This window comes from Aquarana catesbeiana, linkage group LG12 (assembly GCF_042186555.1).
Source record: "Aquarana catesbeiana isolate 2022-GZ linkage group LG12, ASM4218655v1, whole genome shotgun sequence".
Classification (NCBI taxonomy): Eukaryota; Metazoa; Chordata; class Amphibia; order Anura; family Ranidae; genus Aquarana; species Aquarana catesbeiana.
This window is the reverse complement of record NC_133335.1, coordinates 90,946,249-90,966,936: the sequence shown is the minus strand read 5'-3', so window position 1 is coordinate 90,966,936 and position 20,688 is coordinate 90,946,249. Positions and strand designations below refer to the sequence as shown.

The window sequence follows — 20,688 nt, the reverse complement described above, 5'->3', positions numbered from 1 at the left end:
ATTTTTGTAAATATTTTATTATATCTTTTTATGTGACAACACTGAAGAAATGAAACTTTGCTATAATGTAAAGTGGTGAGTGTACAGCTTGTACAACAGTGTAAATTTACTGTTCCCTCAAAATAACTCAACATACAGCCATTAAAGTCTAAATCACTGGCAACAAAAGTGAGTACACCCCAAGTGAAAATGTCCAAATTGGGCCCAATTAGCCATTTTCCCTCCCAGATATCATGTGACTCGTTAGTGTTACAAGGTCTCAGGTGTGAATGGGGAGTAGGTGTGTTAAATTTGGTGTTATCGCTCTCACTCTCTCATACCGGTCACTGGAAGTTCAACATGACACCTCATGGCAAAGAACTCTCTGAAGATCTGAAAAAAAGAATTGTTGCTCTACATAATGATGACCTAGGCTATAAGAAGATTGCCAAGACCCTGAAACTGAGCTGCAGCACGGTGGCCAAGACCATACAGTGGTTTAACAGGACAGGTTCCACTCAGAATAGGCCTCGCCATGGTTGACCAAAGAAGTTGAGTGCACATGCTCAGCGTCATATCCAGAGGTTGTCTTTGGGAAATAGACGTATGAGTGCTGCCAGCATTGCTGCAGAGGTTGAAGGGGTGGGGGGGGGGTCAGCCTGTCAATGCTTAGACCATATTCTGCACACTGAGGCTGCCGTCCCAGAAGGAAGCCTCTTCTAAAGATGATGCACAAGAAAGTCCGTAAACAGTTTGCTGAAGACAAGCAGACTAAGGACATGGATTACTAAAACCATGTCCTGTGGTCTGATGAGACCAAAATAAACTTATTTGGTTCAGATGGTGTCATGCGTGTGTGGCGGCAACCAGGTGAGGAGTACAAAGACAAGTGTTCTTGTCTACAGTCAAGCATGGTAGTGGGAGCGTCATGGTCTGGGGCTGCATGAGTGCTGCCGGCAGAGCAATAGTTCATTAAGGGAACCATGAATGCCAACATGTACTGTGACATACTGAAGCAGAGCATGATCCCCTCTCTTAGGAGACTGGGCCGCAGGACAGTATTCCAACATGAGAAGGACCCCGAACACACCTCTAAGACTACCACTGTTTTGCTAAAGAAGCTGAGGGTAAAGGTGATGGACTGGCCAAGCATGTCTCCAGACCTAAACCCTATTGAGCATCTGTGGGGCATCCTCAAACGGAAGGTGGAGGAGCTCAAGGTCTCTAACATCTACCAGCTCTGTGATGTCGTCATGGAAGAGTGGAAGAGGACTCCAGTGGCAACCTGTGAAGCTCTGGTGAACTCCATGCCCAAGAGTGTTAAGGCAGTGCTGGAAAATAATGGTGGCCACACAAAATATTGACACTTTGGGCCCAAATTGGACATTTTCACTGTCCAATTTGTGTGTACTCACTTTTGTTGCCAGCGGTTTAGACATTAATGGCTGTGTGTTGAGTTATTTTGAGGGGACAGCAAGTTTACACTGTTATACAAGCTGTACACTCACTACTTTACATTGTAGCAAAGTGTCATTTCTTCAGAGTTGTCACATGAAAAGATATAATAAAATATTTACAAAAATGTGAGGGGTGTACTCACTTGTGTGAGATACTGTATATGGACATTGAATATTAAAGAACAAGAGGAGAAAATAAAATATTTTGAAGAGAGGAGAGAGTGAAAAGGGGAGACCGAAAATGTACTATTCCACCCCTTTTTTTTTCTCTTTCCCTCTCTCTTCTGCCCCTTTTTAAACACTGAGAATGACTAGGAGAAAGGAGGGACAGGGAGCTTTGACTGCCCCCCATGCAAGACTGGCACCCATGCAAGATGTAGGTGGGTCTTCCCAACAAACGCAAGGAGGCAAGTCCGTAAAAGAGAAGATTAAAGAACCTGCATCGGTTAAACTTGAAAAGTTTGCTTTGATACCAAAAGATAATGAAAATGAAACCTCCCAGCAAGCTCCTAGTGAAGGATCGGAAGATCAATACACTGGAACAGACGCCAATAATCTCCTGGACCAAGGGGTATGCGATGTAGAAGAAATATTGACTAAGAGTGTAGGGCAGAATGCTGATCAACAGATTAAAGGCTTACAAATGTTGCCATCATTATCAGCAACATAACCCACATTATTAGATGTGCTCAATGCAATACATCAATGTAAAAACTCTAATGGTAATCTAACTGGTCAAGTGCAAGGACTCAAAGAAGAATTTATGTTTCTCCGCCAAGACGTACAGAAAATACGGGATCGTACATCTGAATTGGAAGGCCGTGTCAGAGAGATAGAGAACACCATCAAGTTAATACGTGCAGACATTAAAGAGGTATTAAAAAAATCTGCTATTAATGCCCATAAATTAGGAGATCTGGAAAACCGTCTTCGCATCAGTCTGGTGGGTCTCCCAGAACATGCCGAAGGCTTTAACCCTATAGAGAGTTCATGGAAACATGGCTGTGGGAGATTTTTGGGAAAGACCACCTCTCCATAACTTTCTTGGTAGAAAGGGCAAATCGAATACCTACCAGGCCTTTGCCACCAGGGGCCCCTCCACGACCGGTTTTAGTGCAGTTACTTAATCAATATGACAGAGATTTCATTCTTCGAAGAGTTAGGTCACTGAAAGAAGTTTTTTTCAATGGCGTGAAAATTATGGTTTTCCCTGATTTTTCCCTGGAAGTTCATAGTTACATAGTTAGTAAGGTTGAATAAAGACACCAGTCCATCCAGTTCAACCTGAGTGTGGGTGCGTGCCTACAAACATCCCTATTTTATTTATTTATTTATTTAAGGTACCCATATATCGCTGTCAATTTACGCAGCACTCCACACATACATCGAACACTTACAGCAGTCCTTACTCTCTAGGAGCCCACAATCCAAGGTCCCCAACTCACATTCATATACTAGGGCCAATTTTTTGGACAGAAGCCAATTAGCCTACCAGCATGTCTTTGGAGTGTGGGAGGAAACCGGAGTACCCGGAGGAAACCCACGCAGGCACAGGGAGAAAATGCAAACTCCAGGCAGGTAGTGTCGTGGTTGGGATTCGAATCAGCGACCCTTTTTACTGCTAGGTGAGAGTGCTACCCACTACACCACTGTGCCGTCAAAAAATATGCACAAGATTGCAGGAGGTTAAGAAAAGACTTCAAAGACTACAACTGCAATATTCAATGCTATATCCCGCTAGGCTTAGAGTGGAGGCAGATAAAGTTGTTAATTTCTTTGACACTCCACAAGCTGCCACTGAATGGCTAGATAGGCATTATAATAAATAGGGATTGTAGTGTACGATGTTGATTTTCTATATATGGATGTAGGGGGAAAGGGGGGATAAAGGGGAAATTATCCTTTTTCTAGCTTATTTACTTAAATAAGAGGGAGTTAATTGGAATATATATATTTTTTATAAAGCCAGAGGAGAGAGCCCATTCAATTCTAGTATGGACTCTAGTCTCCTCCTTTTTTTCCCACGGGGATTTTTTGTTTAGTTTGTTCCTCTTTTTTTCTTGTTTTTCTTTTTTTTTTTTTTCCATTACCATTTTTTCTCTAAGTTAATGAATACCAGATGGCAGGGAAGTGCTCATGCCCATTGGTTTTGTTATATTTATATCTTGACTTTTTGGAGTTTTTTCTTAATTTTTTTCCAGAATATGTTCTTGGATGGGGTTAGAATTCAGGATATTTTTGTTTTTTTTAATAATTACCAGTTTTGAAGTTAAGATATTTGAAGCATACACCTACTATACAGTCTATATTGATGGGGTTTATCTGGTACTAGCCCGAGTGGTGTTTTCTATTATGGTATTTTGTGAGTTTTGTACAAATTTTTCCATTTTTTTTCTGCAGTTTTTTTTTCTTATTGTTATTTTATTTATTTATTTATTTTTTCTTACAGGCACACTGAATATGCACTCCAGATATCAAATTTGATTACAGATAGTTTCCTTTCATGTGAAGATATCAAGAGCCTTTTGCTTTGCAGTATTATTTGTATTAACTATATAGATGATTTATTTTTTATTTTCCTCCTATTATAAGGTTTTTTTTCATTAAATATTGGACTGAGAGGGACTTTATTTGTGAAAATCGACTACCTGTAATAAGAGAAATGGGAAATCGAGGCTTAAATCTGATATTACTATACTATCTCTGTTAAAATGTCTAAAATATCTAAAACGTGCACAAATTAGCACGCAATATCACTCTACCTATACTACATATTCTAGAGGTGTATCTATATTGATTGCAAATGATGTTGATTTTACCAGCAGATAGATACAAACGGACAATAGAGGTCGCTATATTTTTTGGTAATGCACAATATATAGAAAGCCATACGTACTAGCATATATATATATATATATATATATATATATATATATATATATATATATATATATATATATATATATATATATACCACCTCCATATTCACCAGAGGTATTTAAAGAATGCCTGCATTTTATCTCTGATAAATCTGACATCCCCTGCTTATTAGTATGAGACTTTAATCATTATTTGGATCCCTCCTTAGATAAATATTGTACAGTTAGGGATAAGGCGACTTCAGTTTGTACTCCCTTTGCTGGTTTTGTTTGGGAGATTGGCCTTATGGATGTCTGAAGAATGTTACATTCTCATGATAAAGCTTTTTCCTGCTTTTCCAACACCCATGGGGCCTTATCCAGAATAGACCTGGCATTAGTCACTTCTGCCATGTTACCTGTTAATACCTGAATCGACTTATGCGGCTAGGGGGTTATCAGACCACTCTCCATTAATTCTTAAGCTAATTTTGCACTCAGCTCATACCCATACTTTGTGGAAAGTAAACCCTTATTGGTTTGAACTATTTCCATCAACGGAAGATATTCTTTGTGACATATCTGCAACAAGCCTTATGTACCACTGCAGGTTTATTGGGATTCTTTAAAAGCCTATATTGGAGGCTTATTTATCTCTCAAATTTCAAAAATAAATCTAAGGCTAGGGGACGGTTTGTAGCTGAAGATGTCCTGAGGGCCAAATCCCAATATATATTAAATCCTACTATAGAAGCCCAACAAAAATGGATACAAAAACAACAGGCTTATGCAGAAATCTCTTGTTTTTTCCTCCAGCAACCTTATTTCGAGGAGGGGGAGAATATGGGTCATATTTTAGCTGCAATTACAAAAGGTCAAAAAACACTAGCCCATGTGGTAGAATTGCAAGAATCTCTGACTAAAATTGCATGCACTACTTTGGAGATTTCATCTGTGTTGTATTAATTTTTTAAAGATCGATATACTAGTAAAGTATGAAGAGGCTGAATTACAACTTTTTCTTGATTCCATTGTGCTACCTGAAATATCGGCAGCTGACAGGGAGACACTGGATAAACCTCTGAATTTAGAGGAACTGCAGACTGCTGCTGCCAATCTTCCTAATAATAAAGCTCCAGGTAATGATGGATTACCAGATGAAATTTATAAAGTGTACGGAGCTAACTTGCTGCCAGAATTGTTAGAGATATTTAACGCAGCATTGGAGTATGGCCATCTCCCTCCCCCTATGAATGAGGCGATAATTATCGAACTTTTAAAATCTGGTAAGGTCCCTAATAACCCAGAATCATACTGTCCAATCTCATTGCTTACATCAGATGTAAAGATATTGTCAAAAGTATTAGCCACCAGATTGACGAAGGTAATCTCTAAGATGCATATAGACCAATTATGCTTTATTCCAAATAGATATACAGCAACAAATATTAGATGTTTATTTCTTAATTTGCAGATCCTCTCTAATAAATTAGGTATTAGAGCTATATTGTCTCTTGATGCGGCAAAAGCTTTTAATAGTATATAGAGTGGAATTTTCTATGGCATTGCTTACAGAAATGGAACAAGACAGGGATGCCCATTATCGCCTCTTCTTTTTGCCCTTGCCCTCAAACCTTTGGCTGCTGCGGTCCGCCACTCATTAAATATTATTGGATTTTGCAGATCACTAGGAGAGGACAAAATTGCCTTATATGCTGATGATACACTGCTGTTTTTGGGAGATACTTCATCATCCCTAATAGCAGTGATGTCTTTAATTAATAAATATGGTTCAATCTCAGGGTTCACAATAAACTGGGATAAGTTGGTTCTCCTAACGGTAGACCTGTTGGTAGACAATTTATCAAGTGTAGCATCTCAAATAGCAGTAGTATCAATCTTTAAATATTTAGGTGTACAAGTAACATCACAAGTAAAACATATGTAGAGAGGAATTTAGATCCACTGATTAAGCACTTTAAACAAACAGGGAAAATATGGAGTAAGTTGCCTTTAAAAATAGTCGGTAGGGATAATTTTATAAAGATTTGATTGTAGCCGTATTAGTGCAATTGTGACAGAGAAAATTGAGTACTGTCCGTGATACTTTTTTTATTTGCACTAACATACAATTTTCAGGACAAGCTTTCGGGGTATGTCCCCTTCTTCAAGGTCCAAGCAGTACTGATTCACAAATTTTTAAGCAGAATGTTAAAGAAGAAGGAAAAAAAAAAAAAAAAGAGAGAAAACCAAACACATACAAATCAATGGTAATAAAGATAGCAGCAGAGTTAGTGAGATAAGACAGAGGGAGAGCTAGGGGGGAATGCAGGGGGGGATACTAGTCACAGAGCGGTCGTAAAACTTTAGCATAATGTGTAAGGAAACCAATATCTAAATTCAGGCCATTATTCTTCGTGTCAAAAAGAAGTATAATTCTTAGTTCAAACGTTTTCCTTTCCTGGATAGTTCTGTTATTCCCTTTAAGAACTAAGACATTGAGGTCTTCTATAGTGTGGTCCGATTGTGAGAAATGATGTCCCACAGGTGTGCATAAACTGTCTTCTTTATGTTCTTTGAACATATGTTCTATGTTCTAATGTTGTGTACCTCATCCAATGCAAAAGGTGCAGCAAAGGATCTTATGTTGGTGAAACAGGACAGAAGTTGCAAGCGAGGATGAATTTGCACAGACATACCATCAATTTTTCTATTACTGCCCTTTAAACAGATTTTACACACCAACAACAACTTGTCAGAAAACAAAATGAGGGCGGACTTACCGTCGGAAATGAATACCATGTGCCAGAGGGAAAGTAGCCATTTACTTCAGTTTTTCCCTGCTCAAGGACTGGCGTAATCAGCAATGCCTCTCCCCAAAAGAACTGGCGGTCAATAGTCCAAGTGTTTGGGTCAGTTGGGAACCTACAAAAGATGTTTTTTACCCAGCATGTATACACAAATGCTCAACGGTGGAGAAAGCAATTCTTTTCCAAGTACTTACTCTACAAAGAGTGCACGTGCTACTGTGTCCCCTAAGCTGTGAGCTTTATGAAACAACGTGTACAGGTAGGGAAGCAGGGAATATCGGATGTACAATGCATTTCGTATAGCTGTCTGAGATTTCTCACTGAAAACATATGGCTCCTGTGGCTAAAACATTAAAAAAATGAACGTTATTTTACAGGTTGCTATATTTATCACTGTTATCTGTCCCAGTAAAACAATACAATCCCAGTGTTATAACAGCAAGTGAAAATCGCAATCCCTCACTCATATAGTGATTATACAAAGTAATTCAGTAAAATGACATGTGTGATATAAACAAAAAATCAAGCTTCACTACAATATTGACGAACATAAAATTTGTGTTAATTGGTGAGTAAACACCAGTCAGACAAAAGTTTTTAGACCGTTCGAAACAACTTCAATTCAGCTCAAAGCAGTCAATCTCAAATCCAAGATGACACTCAGTGAAACATAAATCATTGGTGACTTCCTGTGATGGTCCTCCACCACTCAGTAGGATTAATTACTCACCAGAGATGTTTGCCTGTCTTGCTTTAGGCCGGGTTCATACTGGTATCCCACATGCTGTAATCATCATGTGGAATGTCACAAGCCGGATGGTTAAGACGAGGATCCGACTTTATACCGACTTCAATGATATTGAATGGGCTGAAAACGGACCAAAGTCAGACCAAAGTAGTGCAGGAACCTTTTCTAAAGTCGACGACTTGTGTCGGACCAGTTAAAACGGCTCTCATAGGGAACCATTGATTTGTACACGTCATGCGACATGTGCTCTCAAAGTCGGAGCGTATGTTGCACCAGTGTGAACTGGGCCATAGACCAGGCTTAGAAAGCATGTGTCTCATCCCTCTTGATGAGAATCACCTGAGGTGGAGGTTTGAACAGACAATCTTCCACTATCAATGTACTCAGCAGGCTCAAGCTTGAGCTCTAAATCTGCCTTGAAGTTCCTTGCTCACCTGAAAAAAATCCTCTAGGTCTGAACTTTTCCTGTGGACGTTTTGGGTCACATGGCCTGCCTCCTATGTCCCTCTAGAGCAGCCATTAGCCATTGAGCAATGATTAAAGAGGACGTAAACCCTGATGGGTTTACTTCCTCTTTGTTTCCCTGCAAAGGCAAAGCATAATGGCTACTATGCATCGCATAGTAACCCATTATGTGTCACTTACCTGACACAGGAGCCTGCGATGTCACCGCTGTCCCTTCTTCCACGAAGCGTCCATCTTCTCCTTAATCTAGGCTTACCTGTAGGTAAAAGTGGTCTGTAAGGGTTTACAACCACTTTAAGCACTTTGTGTGAAATGCTTTAAATGGTTCTAGTGCAGTACCATCCATTCATTGTTCAGTTTCTGCCCTTATTTGGAAGCCAACAACTGTTCCATTATTTTATATTGGGACTGTCTTATATGGAATCTCTTGGCACCTAGATAAAGTGATGGGTTGTGTGGGCAGACCTGTTTGAATGGCATAGGTCATCACTTTTGTGGGGCAAGCCTTTCATCAAACAGTACATTCACTTTGGTTTTCCAACACAAGATTTACATTGTCTTTCACGTTTTTCTTTTTTTCATTTTCTACTTTCAATATTTTTTATTGGAAGTTATAATGATGCACAATAATCACAACCAGAAAAACATTCTCATTGAGTCATTACAACATAAGAGGTAGTAATGAAGTCTTGCATTGTACAAATGAATTATGAGATGTTACTAATACACAACAATATAAAATAACGTAACGAGAATAGATTACTTCCAAAAAATATTATTTTCATGTACAAAGTAATCTATGGGGAACGTTGAAAACTTATAAGATTCAAGTAATAGGTCAGAAGGACAGAGGGTTCTGACTTCCTTGAAAAGGTAATGGCTTAAAGGGGTTGTAACCCCTCATGTTTTTTTCACCTTAATGCATCCTATGCATTACGGTGAAAAAACATCTGGCAGTCACCGGCCCCCCAGCCCCCCCGTTTTACTTACCTGAGCCCGTTCATCTCCTCCACAGGGACGTGCTGTCTCTCTCTCCACGGGGTCCTGGCTCTTGATTGGCTAGATTGATAGCAATGCAGCCATTTGCTCCCGCTGCTGTCAAATCAAATGAGGCGGGCGCCGGGGAGCAGGGCCGAGTCCGGCATTCATGTCTGTGGACGCAAATGCTGGAATTGGGAGCGTGCCCGCAAGGTAATCCCCTCAAGACAGCGCTTCTCCTAGGGGGTTATCTGATCCGAGGAGGAGCCGCAAGAGCCACCGAGGGACCCCAGAACAGGTGAATCAGGGCCACTCTGTGCAAAACAAGCTGTACAGTGGAGGTAAGTATGATATGTTTGTTATTTAAAAAAAAAAAAGATCCTTTACAATCACTAAGTTTACTCTTGGACATAAATTACCATTTGGAGTCCAACTTGTAGACAGTCTTTCACGTTTTTCATAGGTAAAAAAGAGGGGAGAAGGAGAGATTTGCCAAGTAATTCTTCAACGAGGAACAGCCGGATTTATCAAAAAATATATAATTCTTGAAAAAAATCCACATGAATAAATATTTTTATTTATTTATTTTCTTTATTATTACTTTCATCTTTATTTATTTATATTTTATGATGTGTTTGGAACTCCATGGTCAGTCATTATAACTGTTGTTATCGTGTGACTGGCAGAGTAACCAGAAGTGGATGTTTGATGAACCTTGTGCAGACACCATATGCCGTACTTCACATGGGCTATATAAGGACATTTACCATACGTCTGTGCATGCTCTGAAGAAACTTGAGTCACGAGTGAAATACGTCAGCATGACGCCATCACACTATCTGCAATGAGGGTACAGATCACCTACTAGCTGACATCCCCCCCTCCGCATTCCCCGGGAGATTTGAAAAGATACTGGAGTACTATAGTTATATGCAGGTACCATTACGCTGAATGCCAACGGCACTGGACACCTATGGGACACGTGGAGTAGCGGATGGAGCTTTTATTCTATCCTCTGTGGCTCCCATCTTCCCTGGAAATGGGTGGTTTGTCGGTCCGACTGCCTTGATGCTGTGGAGGAGGTGGACATCAGGAGAGTGGTGAGCTGTATTGATTCCTTTTTCCCGGCTGGGAAGTGTATATACCGTATATATATGTACACACTCACCTGCCCTTAAAGATCCAATAGCCGGTCTCCATCTGTAACTGACAACCCGGACTTTCACTATATACCCTGATACCTGGGGGAACCCTGAATACCCCTGCCGTGGCCATTTATGCTCGATTTACACTAACAGGAAACCGTACTTCAATTTCATCATTACTTTTGCCAATAATGCATCCTCTATTTTCAATTTGCCGGGGTCAAATCTTTGAACTATTCTTAAATATCCTCTATCTAACTCAGCTATGGAAAGGTTAATTGCTCAGTGTGTTGTATACATGAGATATTGAGCTAATTGCTCTGAGACTATATCCATCCATATTCTCACTGGGATTTTTCTATGAGGATTCATGATATTTGTGAGGAGTGTGTGTCTGCTTGTGGTGGCCATCTGTATCCTTAGACAACGTTGTCTACTTTTATTGAATGTGGTGGAGGTTTGTTATATACACATTTTTATTAGCTTTCAGTGTTCATGTGGATTTTTTCAATAAAGAATTAAATATTTTTTGATAAATCCTGCAGTTCCTCGTTGAAGAATTACTTGGGAAATCTCTCCTTCTCTCGTCTTTTTTGTATGCTTACCCTAATTCAGAGGAACATACCTCAAGCCTTTATTTAGTTACATTTTTGAGGTGACAGTATGTGATGATAACATGAGGAATTGTTAAAATTCAGTTCCTCTCCTTCAGCCAAGTTTGTATTAGGTGTAGCCGTAGTGTCATTTTTATTTTTGTTGACGTTTTTCATAGGTGCAGTATTTTGATTGATAAGCAATTTTGCCTATGTTTGTACATTTATTACATTATATTTGCTGCCACGGCAGGAACTTTTTTGGTGGGGGTGTTTTTATAGGGGTTGAGAAGGGTTGTCAGGGGATTAGACAAGTGTTTATGTTTAGACCAGTGGAGCCCAATACTTTTTTTTGTAACTATAAGTTTTCAATAAATGTGTATAAGGTAGCCCTAGTTTCCATTCTCTTTTTCCATGTTTTTTTTTTAGTTTTGTCATTTTTTAGCAATATCCTCTGCAAAGGGACAGTGAACAGACATGGCATAACAAGTTACTTATTAGGTCCTTGTAAATTAATTCCTCAAAGAATAAATGCTATGGAAATATTTTTCGCTGGAAAGACAATAGTGTCCAGATAATTAAAAACCATGAAACAATATTCAAAGACCATGTGTAACAGGCCAGAATAGTCTGTTTATAAGAAGTCCAAAAAAAATCAGGAGAAATCTCTGCAACAATAGCAGAATCTCCCCATAAAGTGAAGTAGACTCTGTAAAAAGAAACACAAGGGGGGCGCCAGACTAAGTGTAGCAACAATAAGTAATGGGTTTATTAAAACCCAATTGACAGCTTACATAAAAAGGAGATATAAAAGGCATAACAAAGAAGTTACAAAAAGTGACATCTGCACTGTGTGAAAAAAAATTCAGTAAGGCTGCTTACACCAAAAAGCAGTATAATTGTGCTTCAGTAAAATATTGTGCAAAATACCAGTGAAGCGCTTCATATAAAATAAAAACTAAAATATAATAATTACAAAGAGAGTCCAAACAATGAAATTGCAATATAATGTCCAATAATAGTGGACAAAAGTCAATCACCAGTGTTGATGTAACAGATCTTCATAAAGTGCTTTAGTGATCACCCACCACCAAGTGAATTTCAGACTCACCAGAGCGAGTAGCTACCATAACAGCAGCAAAAAAGCCCAAAGTAGTATGCTGATCCAGCAAGGAATGTAACAGCATAGGGACTTCAAAACCCTCTCCTTAAGAAACCTCCAGCTACAGGTAAATGAAGCTAACCCAGAGCCAGAAAAAAGGTTCCAATGAGGTAGTATTTATTGTAAGGTTCATATAACAAATAAGGAACAATAAAATGAGAGTCGACCCAGATTCAAGCAGCGGCGTGACGTCAGCACCAAATTCTCCGTTCTAGCGCGTTTTGTGCAATGGGACGTTATCAAGGGGTCATGTGGTGCTGTCATTTGCAAGTACATATAGTTGAACAGAAGTGGACTGACAAAGAAGTGGATACTTTAAAATGCATAACCCCATTGTCCAGTGGCTTTTCAGACTCCCTGCTGATCTCATTTCTGGCCCGATGGCTCCTCCGTTTCACGCTGGTTGCCACTGTGATTCATTAGTGCTTCCTCATCCATCTACAAGCCTACCAGCTACAGGATTACCATCCAACCTTCAGATGTGGCAGATGACATTGGGCTAACCAGCTACCATGGCTGTTGATACACAGATATGCCTTTATATCTCAGTCTTATGTAAGTTGCCAATTGGTTTTTAATAACCCATTACTTATCATTGCTACGCTTAGTATGGAAATTTTTTTGCATCTAGCTTTTGCTTATGAAAACATAAAAAAAACTGAGATTTCAGAAAAGGAGGCAGGGTAATCTTCAATTTTAAGAGTTTTACAAACTGCCTGAATTAGAGATGAAACAAAGCCTTTTCACAAGAAAGGGAAAGAAAAAAAATATTTGTTTTATTCTCAGGAATAGAAAAACTATTGTCAAGATCTGCTGATTCCAGAACCTCACTTTCACACAAGTCTTAAGAAACAGGTGACTGTGTTGAATGTTTCCCAGACACTCTGCTGTCAAAAACTGAAATAACCTCTAAAATCTTAGTTACAAACACTATCCATGACTGAAGTCAGGGATTTGAGGGTAAACGAGGAAGGAGGGGCAGAGGGGTAGCTTAGTAGGTGAGATAGCAGGGACAGATGCACCTGGGGCAACTGTACAGGTGGCAAAGTTAACCAACTTGGAAAGCTTTCATGGTAGTGTGAAAACCAGCACACGCAAAAGGGTCCATGAGAAGAAGTCAGATAGCAGTGGATGTACAGACCTCTTCTTGAAATTAGCCATGTTACCCAGTAGAGACTCAACATCATTGTACAATAAAAAAAACTGCTATGAACAAACCACTCAACAAAACTGGGGTACACACCCAGACAGACACCCAAGGGAGGAAGTCATACTGGAAAGTAAAAATCTTCTGTCTGAAGGAAAGAACCCACTGTTTCTGATAGATCTGCAATCAAAACTGTGTTTCTCAGTGAACATAAGAGAAAGTACATTTACAGACTTCAGGATCATTCTAATTTTTAGGAGTGGCTATAACTAAAGGAAATTCATTGTAGACATTAACTTATTTGTATTCTGACCATAGATAAATGCCAAGTCTTCACCAAATTAGGGGGAAAAAAAAACACACTATGGGCAGAGCAAAAAGAATAATTACAAATGTAAATCAAACTTGCTGTATCTCATATTATCTTGTTTAAAGGATAAGTTCACCTTTCCAAACATGTTACACCCATATTCAGGGCATAACATGTAACATGTTATGAATGTTTCCACATCCTATGCACAAAAACATAGGAACTGGGGTGCAGAAAAATGGCAGCAAGTGTTCAGGACTGTTGAGTAAAAGTTTGAAATACACTATATTACCAAAAGTATCAGGGCGCCTGCCTGCACGTGCACATGGATGAGCAAGTTTGGGGTGGAGGAACTTGACTGGCCTGCACAGAGTCCTGACCTCAACCCGATAGAACACCTTTAGGATGAATTAGAGCTGAGACTGTGAGCCAGGCCTTCTTGTCCAACATCAGTGCCTGACCTCACAAATGTGCTTCTGAATAAATGGCCAAACATTCCCATAGACACACTCCTAAACCTTGTGGACAGCTTTCCCAGAAGAGTTGAAGCTGTTATAGCTGCAAAGGGTGGGCCAACTCAATATTGACTAAGACTGGGATGCAATTAAAGTTCATGTGCGTGTAAAGGCAGGTGTCCCAATACTTTTGGTAATATAGAGTATTTGGCTGTAGCAGGAGGCAGTTTTTTTTAATGAGGGGCTGGAGAGCAGTACATTAATGAGTGTCTGCAGGCAATAGTGAAGCATGGTGGAGGTTCCTTGCAAAATGAGGGGTGCATTTCTGCAAATGGAGTTGGAGATTTGGTCAGGATCAATGGTGTCCTCAATCCTGAGAAGTACAGGCAGATACTTCTCCATCATGCCATATCATCAGGGAGGTGTGTGATTGGCCCCAAATGTATTCTGCAGCCGGACAAGGACCCAATGATACAGCCAATGTCATTAAGAATTATCTTTAGCCTAAAGAAGAACAAGGAGTTATGGAAGTGATGGGTTAGCCCCCACAGAGCCCTGATCTCAACTTCGAGTCTGTCTGACATTACATGAAGAGACAGAATGAGTTGAGGCAGCCTACATCCACAGAAGATCCATGGTTAGTTCTCCAAGATGTTTGGAACAACCTACCTGCCAAGTTCCTTCAAAAACTGTGCTCAAGTGTAGAACAATTGATGCTGGTTTGATGGCAAAGGCTGGTCACACCAAATATTGATTTGATTTGGATTTTTCTTCTGTTCATTTACTTTCAATTTTGGTAATTGATAAAAATAAACTATTAGCATTTCTATTTCTGAAAGCATTCTTAATTCACAGCATTTGTTCACAATTTCCTAAAACTTTTGCGTAGTACTGTATATCTAAAAATAATAGTGTCCCTTCAATACTGTAAGCTTGTATCTTTCTCCTATTCGATCTGGGACTAGCTGTAAGCTTGAGCATCCTCATCTAATCTCTACCCAAACACCAAACTCACGCTCTTTTTCTACTCCTATAAGCTCCAGGCCGGGCCATTTACCCCCGCTGCCCACATAAAGAGGCGGGCACATAGGTGTGCACAGCCTACTGCATTATGGTGTGCACTCCAAAGCTCAAACATACTTGCCTTTCTCTGCAGCCTCAGCAGCACGGGATAGTGAATGAATGGGTAGTGCTCTGTACTAAGTGACTTCCTGTGCATTCACAAACTGAAGCATAGTAAACACAGTTTACTATGCCTCTGGTATGAATGAACACAGTGTGTAAGTGTGTTCCCTGTGTTAATTTAGAAAAGGAAGGGGCTGGTAAATGACATATTTAATAGCCTCTTCCATCCTGAAACATCCCCGCAGCAGCTGGGAGTAGAGGAGGGAAGTCAGCAGCACTGTGGGGCGCAGCAGGGGGGGAAACCCGGCAGTAGGGGGAATCGGCACTGCACATAGAGATTAGGGTGTGCCCAGGCACACCCCCTGCGCACACCTATGCATGGGCATGACTCATTAGTGTAAAAAAATAGTGCAATTTCAGGTAGAGAGTAGTTTGGAGGATGCCCGAATTTATTTCTATTTTGGGAAGATAGGTATTAAATATAATCCACTGCCGTCACCTTACCCGAGAATCACGACTGTTATGATTTCTCATGAATGGATAGAAAGCACCAAGCTGACTCCATCTCACACAAAGCTCTTCAGTGGTATCTCCAACAAATCCGCAAATGTCTGCCCCAACCAGAGGAACTCCATATATATTGAATAGCAATATGGCTGAAACAAAAACAGTGGAACTACTGTAAACTTCCATATTAGTTATATAAGGATTTGACATATTATAATGGCAGCTGTGAACAGACTTTACCTGGTACCGTGTAATATAGCTGTTCCCAGGTGCTGTAAACATCCCCTGTCCAATGACCAGCATAGTGCCCATGGCTAGCAAACGTGGACCGAGAGATGATGAAGGGCCGTTTCCCACGGATCTTCACTAAAGCACTAGTAAACAGCAACAAAGTTTCATTAGAAGAGGTCATGAAATGAGTTGAGTCCTCAAACAATAACAACACATTCCATTAAAAATTAAAAATTTTTATATATCATATTTTCAATGGTTTCTCTTTGAAATCCAGTTTTTCTTTTTTTGTTAAAATCTCTATTAAGCACCCAAATATTAAGCATGGCCAACAGCTTATCCAAGCAGTAGTACCAATATATGGAAGGAGACACTGAGCTGACAGGGGAGGAATGGGTGGAGAAACCCTATGCTGTCTGTATTTACTTCTCTCACTCAGTATAACACTTTAAAATTCTAGATATAATAAGTACAATCCATTATCATTTTAGAATACCTAGTTGTCATGTTAAGACTACAGCTGTGGCAGTTAGTAGTCAATGTGTATACACAGGGCTGAAACTAGGGAGGGGGTGGCATCTGCCCCGGACGCGGCATTGAGGATGGTGCCACAGCTGGTACCAATCCTCTTGCTTCTCCACCTCTACCTCCTGCTAGCGAACCGCCGCCCCCCTCTCTTCCTTCTCTGCCCCCCCCCACACACACACACACACACAGCGCTCACCTCCTCTCCCTGGCTAGTTGTGCAGTGCGGACTGTATAAAGACATGATCCTCAGGAGTCGGCACTGAGAAGCTGATCATACGATCGGGAAGACAGACAGCCACACAAAGTTGTAACATAACCTTCCTCGGCACTAGTTCTTCTGGTTTTTCCTTCCCCCGCTCTATATCTACACTCCCAAGATGGAGTGCGGGGGAGGAAAGACCAGGAGAATGAGTGCAGAGGAAAGGTTATGTTACAACTGTGTGTGGCTGCCTGTCTTCCCAATCCTATGATGAGCTTCTCAGTGCCGACTCCTGAGGATCATGTCTTTATTCAGCCCACACTGCCCAACTAGTCAGGAAGAGGAGATGAGTGCTACGGGGGGGAGAAGGGGGACCAGAGGAGCATGTGGGGGACCATAGGAGCACTGGGGGGACCAGCGGAGCATGTGGGGGACCAGAGGAGCATGGGGGGAATAGAGGAGCACGGGGGACCAGAGGAGCATGGGAGGGGGGGACCAGAGGAGCAATGGAGGAGCACAGGGGGGCCAAAGGAGCATGGAGGGGAACAGAGACACACAGAGACCAGAGAAGCATGGGGGGACCAGGGGAGCACATGGGGGACCAAAGGAGCACAGGGGGGACCAGAGAAACACGGGGGGGGACCAGATGAGCATTGGGGGACCAGAGAAACACGGGGGGACTAGATGAGCATGGGGGGACCAGAGGAGTATGTGGGGGACCAGCGGAGCATATGGGGGGGACCAGAGGAGCATGTGGGGGACCAGAGGAGCATGCGGGGGGGAATAGAGAAGCACAGGGGTACCAGAGAAGCAGGGGGGACCAGAGGAGTGGGGGGGGGAGACCAGAGGAATATGAGGGTACAGAGGAGCAGAGGGGGACCAGAGGAGCAGGGGGGGAAACAGAGGAAAGAGGGGGAACAGAGGAGCATGTGTGGGACCAGAGGAGCAGGGGGGGAACAGAGGAGCAGGGGGGGAACAGAGGAGCAGGGGGGGAACAGAGGAGCAGGGGGGGTACAGAGGAGCAGGGAGGGACCAGAGGAGCATGGGGGAGTGGACAGACAGCTGACTCAACAGCTATGGCCTGGGATTTTCTCACTTTCCAGCCAAATCTTGTCCAGTTATCGGAGGGGGGAGGGCCACCGAACTGATCCCCCCCCGGGTGAAAGAATGTCTAGCTTTGCTACTGTGTATACAGACACATCATGGGAGAAAAATGGTAGTTGCTGCTGTTTGCTTTCTTCTAAAAATGGTAGTCAAAAACAAAGAAGCAGCGCTCTATGGGTAAAGCATTGATACTTGTAGACCTTTGACTAAGTAAAAAGTTAATTTATTGCACTTCTAAAAATAAACAGTCAATAAAAATAAATAAACTGTCAATAATAAAAACTTGCAGAGGTTGCAAAGGCAGTCATGGAAGCATGTGGCTAATATAGATACTGATATAAAAAATTGTTATTAGAAAAAAAAAACGGTACCACTATAACATCTGGGTGGGGAAGGGTCATCATCAACCGATCAGCTTGCGTGTTGAACATGGAAAGGAATGTGATTATCCATGCGGATGACGATGGAAGCCCGGTGATCAGTGGGTGGTGGTTCAGTCACAACCCTTTACCTCCAGCTGGTGGTCAGACTCTATTGATGTCCAGAAAGGAGACCGCAATGGCGGAGTACCCTTGTGACAAGCGGACGGCTCTGTAGCTGGTCAAGGGTGTGGACCCCGCTGAACCGCAGGCAGTGTGGTATGATGTCCACCGTTGGAGGATAGGACCGGGAAAGCCGAACAAGCTTACTGGAGCCAGGCACACTGGGTGACGTCAGCGTTGCGCCGGAAACGAAGGGAAACAGGAAGCCTGTCTGTCGTGGTGGACCGCAAGCTCTGGGTTGCCGTGGCTTACATGTTCCGCACGCATGCGCTTTTTCACTTTGGTACCGTTTTTTTCTAATAATAATTTTTTTATATCAGTATCTATATTAGCTACATGCTTCCATGACTGCCTTTGCAGCCTCTGCAAGTTTTTATTATTGACAGTTGCTGTTTATTTTTAGAAGTGCAATAAATTAACTTTTTACTTACTCAAAGGTCTACAAGTATTAATGCTTTACCCATATAGCGATGCTTCTTTGTTTTTGTCTCCTGTTATTCATCCTTCCAGTGGTTGGCAGCTGCACAGGGTTTTAGCCCAATCTACATCTACCAGGGTTTGTATACCCACGTATACGGCTGACAGTTTTTAGCACTCAAGGCACTTTGTATATGTTTGAAAATGGTAGTCACCTGGCTATGTCTGGCTTCAATACATGCATCAGGGACCTTTAAGACATATGATGCAAGTCATAGAAAAATATTGGAATTCCTTACCTCTACACTCATTCTGTGACAAAAGAAATCAGAAAGTGTGGAGACTAAAGCATGAGATGTACAAGGAGATCAGCAATGGCAGCCTACATAATTCTGCCATGACAGGTACACTTTAAAGTGTATGTTAACCCAACAAAAAAAAATGGATCCTGCTCCTTTAAAGCATGTTATATGACACAGTGCTTGTGCTGTGTCATTTGGCCCCCTTCAACACCTAAAATACCTGGCTGATCCTGCCAGTTACTACCCTCCCCTATGTAAACTGACCATGGTGTATCATAGCTGCTGAGCCCTGACACGGTGGTCAGTTTACCTGCCTCCATCATCCCCAGCCCTGCTCTCTGTCTCCTGTGTCCTCTCCCCTCCCTGCCTGTCAGCTCGTGACAGTGCCCGCCCCCTCCACTCCTGCTGCTTGAATAACTGTAACATGTATGCACCATCAGCGCTGTCGCCTATTGCAGTGTCCCCCTCTGTGTGTGATTTATAAAAATAAATGCTGTAAATACCTCATTTCAGAGCCAAGATCCATGATCACATGACCGGCCAGCTCTCTAGTCCTCCCCTCCTACTGACGTCAGTGGGGGAATCTCGGCCTCGCCCCCTGCATCTGTCAGACGGGGAGAGGGGAGAGCTGGTTGGTCATGTGATCGCGGATCGCCGCTCTGAAATTAGGTATTGTCACGGAACGTCCCACACTCTGCTTGAGTGCTTCCGTCAGTATACCACTTCCTCCCAGTCTGGATATAGATATCAGATATTCCAACCGCTCCCAAGCACAAAACAAGGTGAGACATGCTTAGCTGCTAACACGGACTCATTTATTAGAACCAAAAAGTATATATACAAGTCTTTATATACCGTTAAAGAGGAGGTTCCCCCCTCCTGTTCATATTACTCTAACAATACAACTGTAACCTAATTAACATGAGCTAGTTTACTAAATCATTTACCCAGACTAGGTGACTCAGAGACATGACCTTTGGGTTTAAGACTTTACGTCTCCTAGCTCACGGACTATTCAATACACATTACCAAAAACATCAACACAGGGTTAATATGGAACAAACAACAATGTGTGGAATACCCTTAGAAGCTGTGGTAAGCCAGTCTAGACTCATTTACATTAAGCACATTATAGCAGACATCAGACAGGTGAGTGGAGTTGATGATATTAGCATCTCCTCACAGTATGAGTCCCAACAGTATGAATCAGTCACTATTTCTAATATGGCATATACAGGGTTCCCAGAGTCTGTGTGTCTTGGGGGGACATGGACCTGAATCCAAAGTAACACCATCTCAAGGGTCCCAGGCATACAGCTCACAAAGAGAACCGTTCCCTCAAATGCCAGGGCCCATAATCGTTGGGCAAGAGGCTGGCATTCAGTCCCCTCCAAAAGCCTCTGTCCCGGGTGAGTCTGTCACAGGTATTTACAGCATTTATTTTTATAAACCACACACACACACAGAAAGGGACACTGCAATAGGAGGCAGCGCTAATGGTGCATACATGTTAGAGTGGCTTAACAACCACTTTAAATCTAAATAAAGGCAGCAATAAGGAGCTCCAATGATTTTAATTTAAGGTTGCTCTGTTCTCTTTGCCATGATGCAGCCTAGTCTAGGAAA

The 20,688-nt window shown here is 41.7% G+C and overlaps 1 protein-coding gene across 1 annotated transcript in view; it reads right to left on the bottom strand.

The window, feature by feature from the left end:
• Positions 1 to 20,688, bottom strand: part of GAA (alpha glucosidase) — a 140,175-nt gene that overhangs the window by 18,196 nt on the left and 101,291 nt on the right. The window contains exons 13-16 of the mRNA XM_073608206.1: positions 15,980 to 16,113; positions 15,737 to 15,888; positions 7,299 to 7,447; positions 7,078 to 7,219 (exon numbers count right to left, since the gene is read on the bottom strand). Coding sequence (XP_073464307.1) covers positions 7,078 to 7,219; positions 7,299 to 7,447; positions 15,737 to 15,888; positions 15,980 to 16,113 — 577 coding nt within the window. The remainder of the gene's footprint in view (positions 1 to 7,077; positions 7,220 to 7,298; positions 7,448 to 15,736; positions 15,889 to 15,979; positions 16,114 to 20,688) is intronic.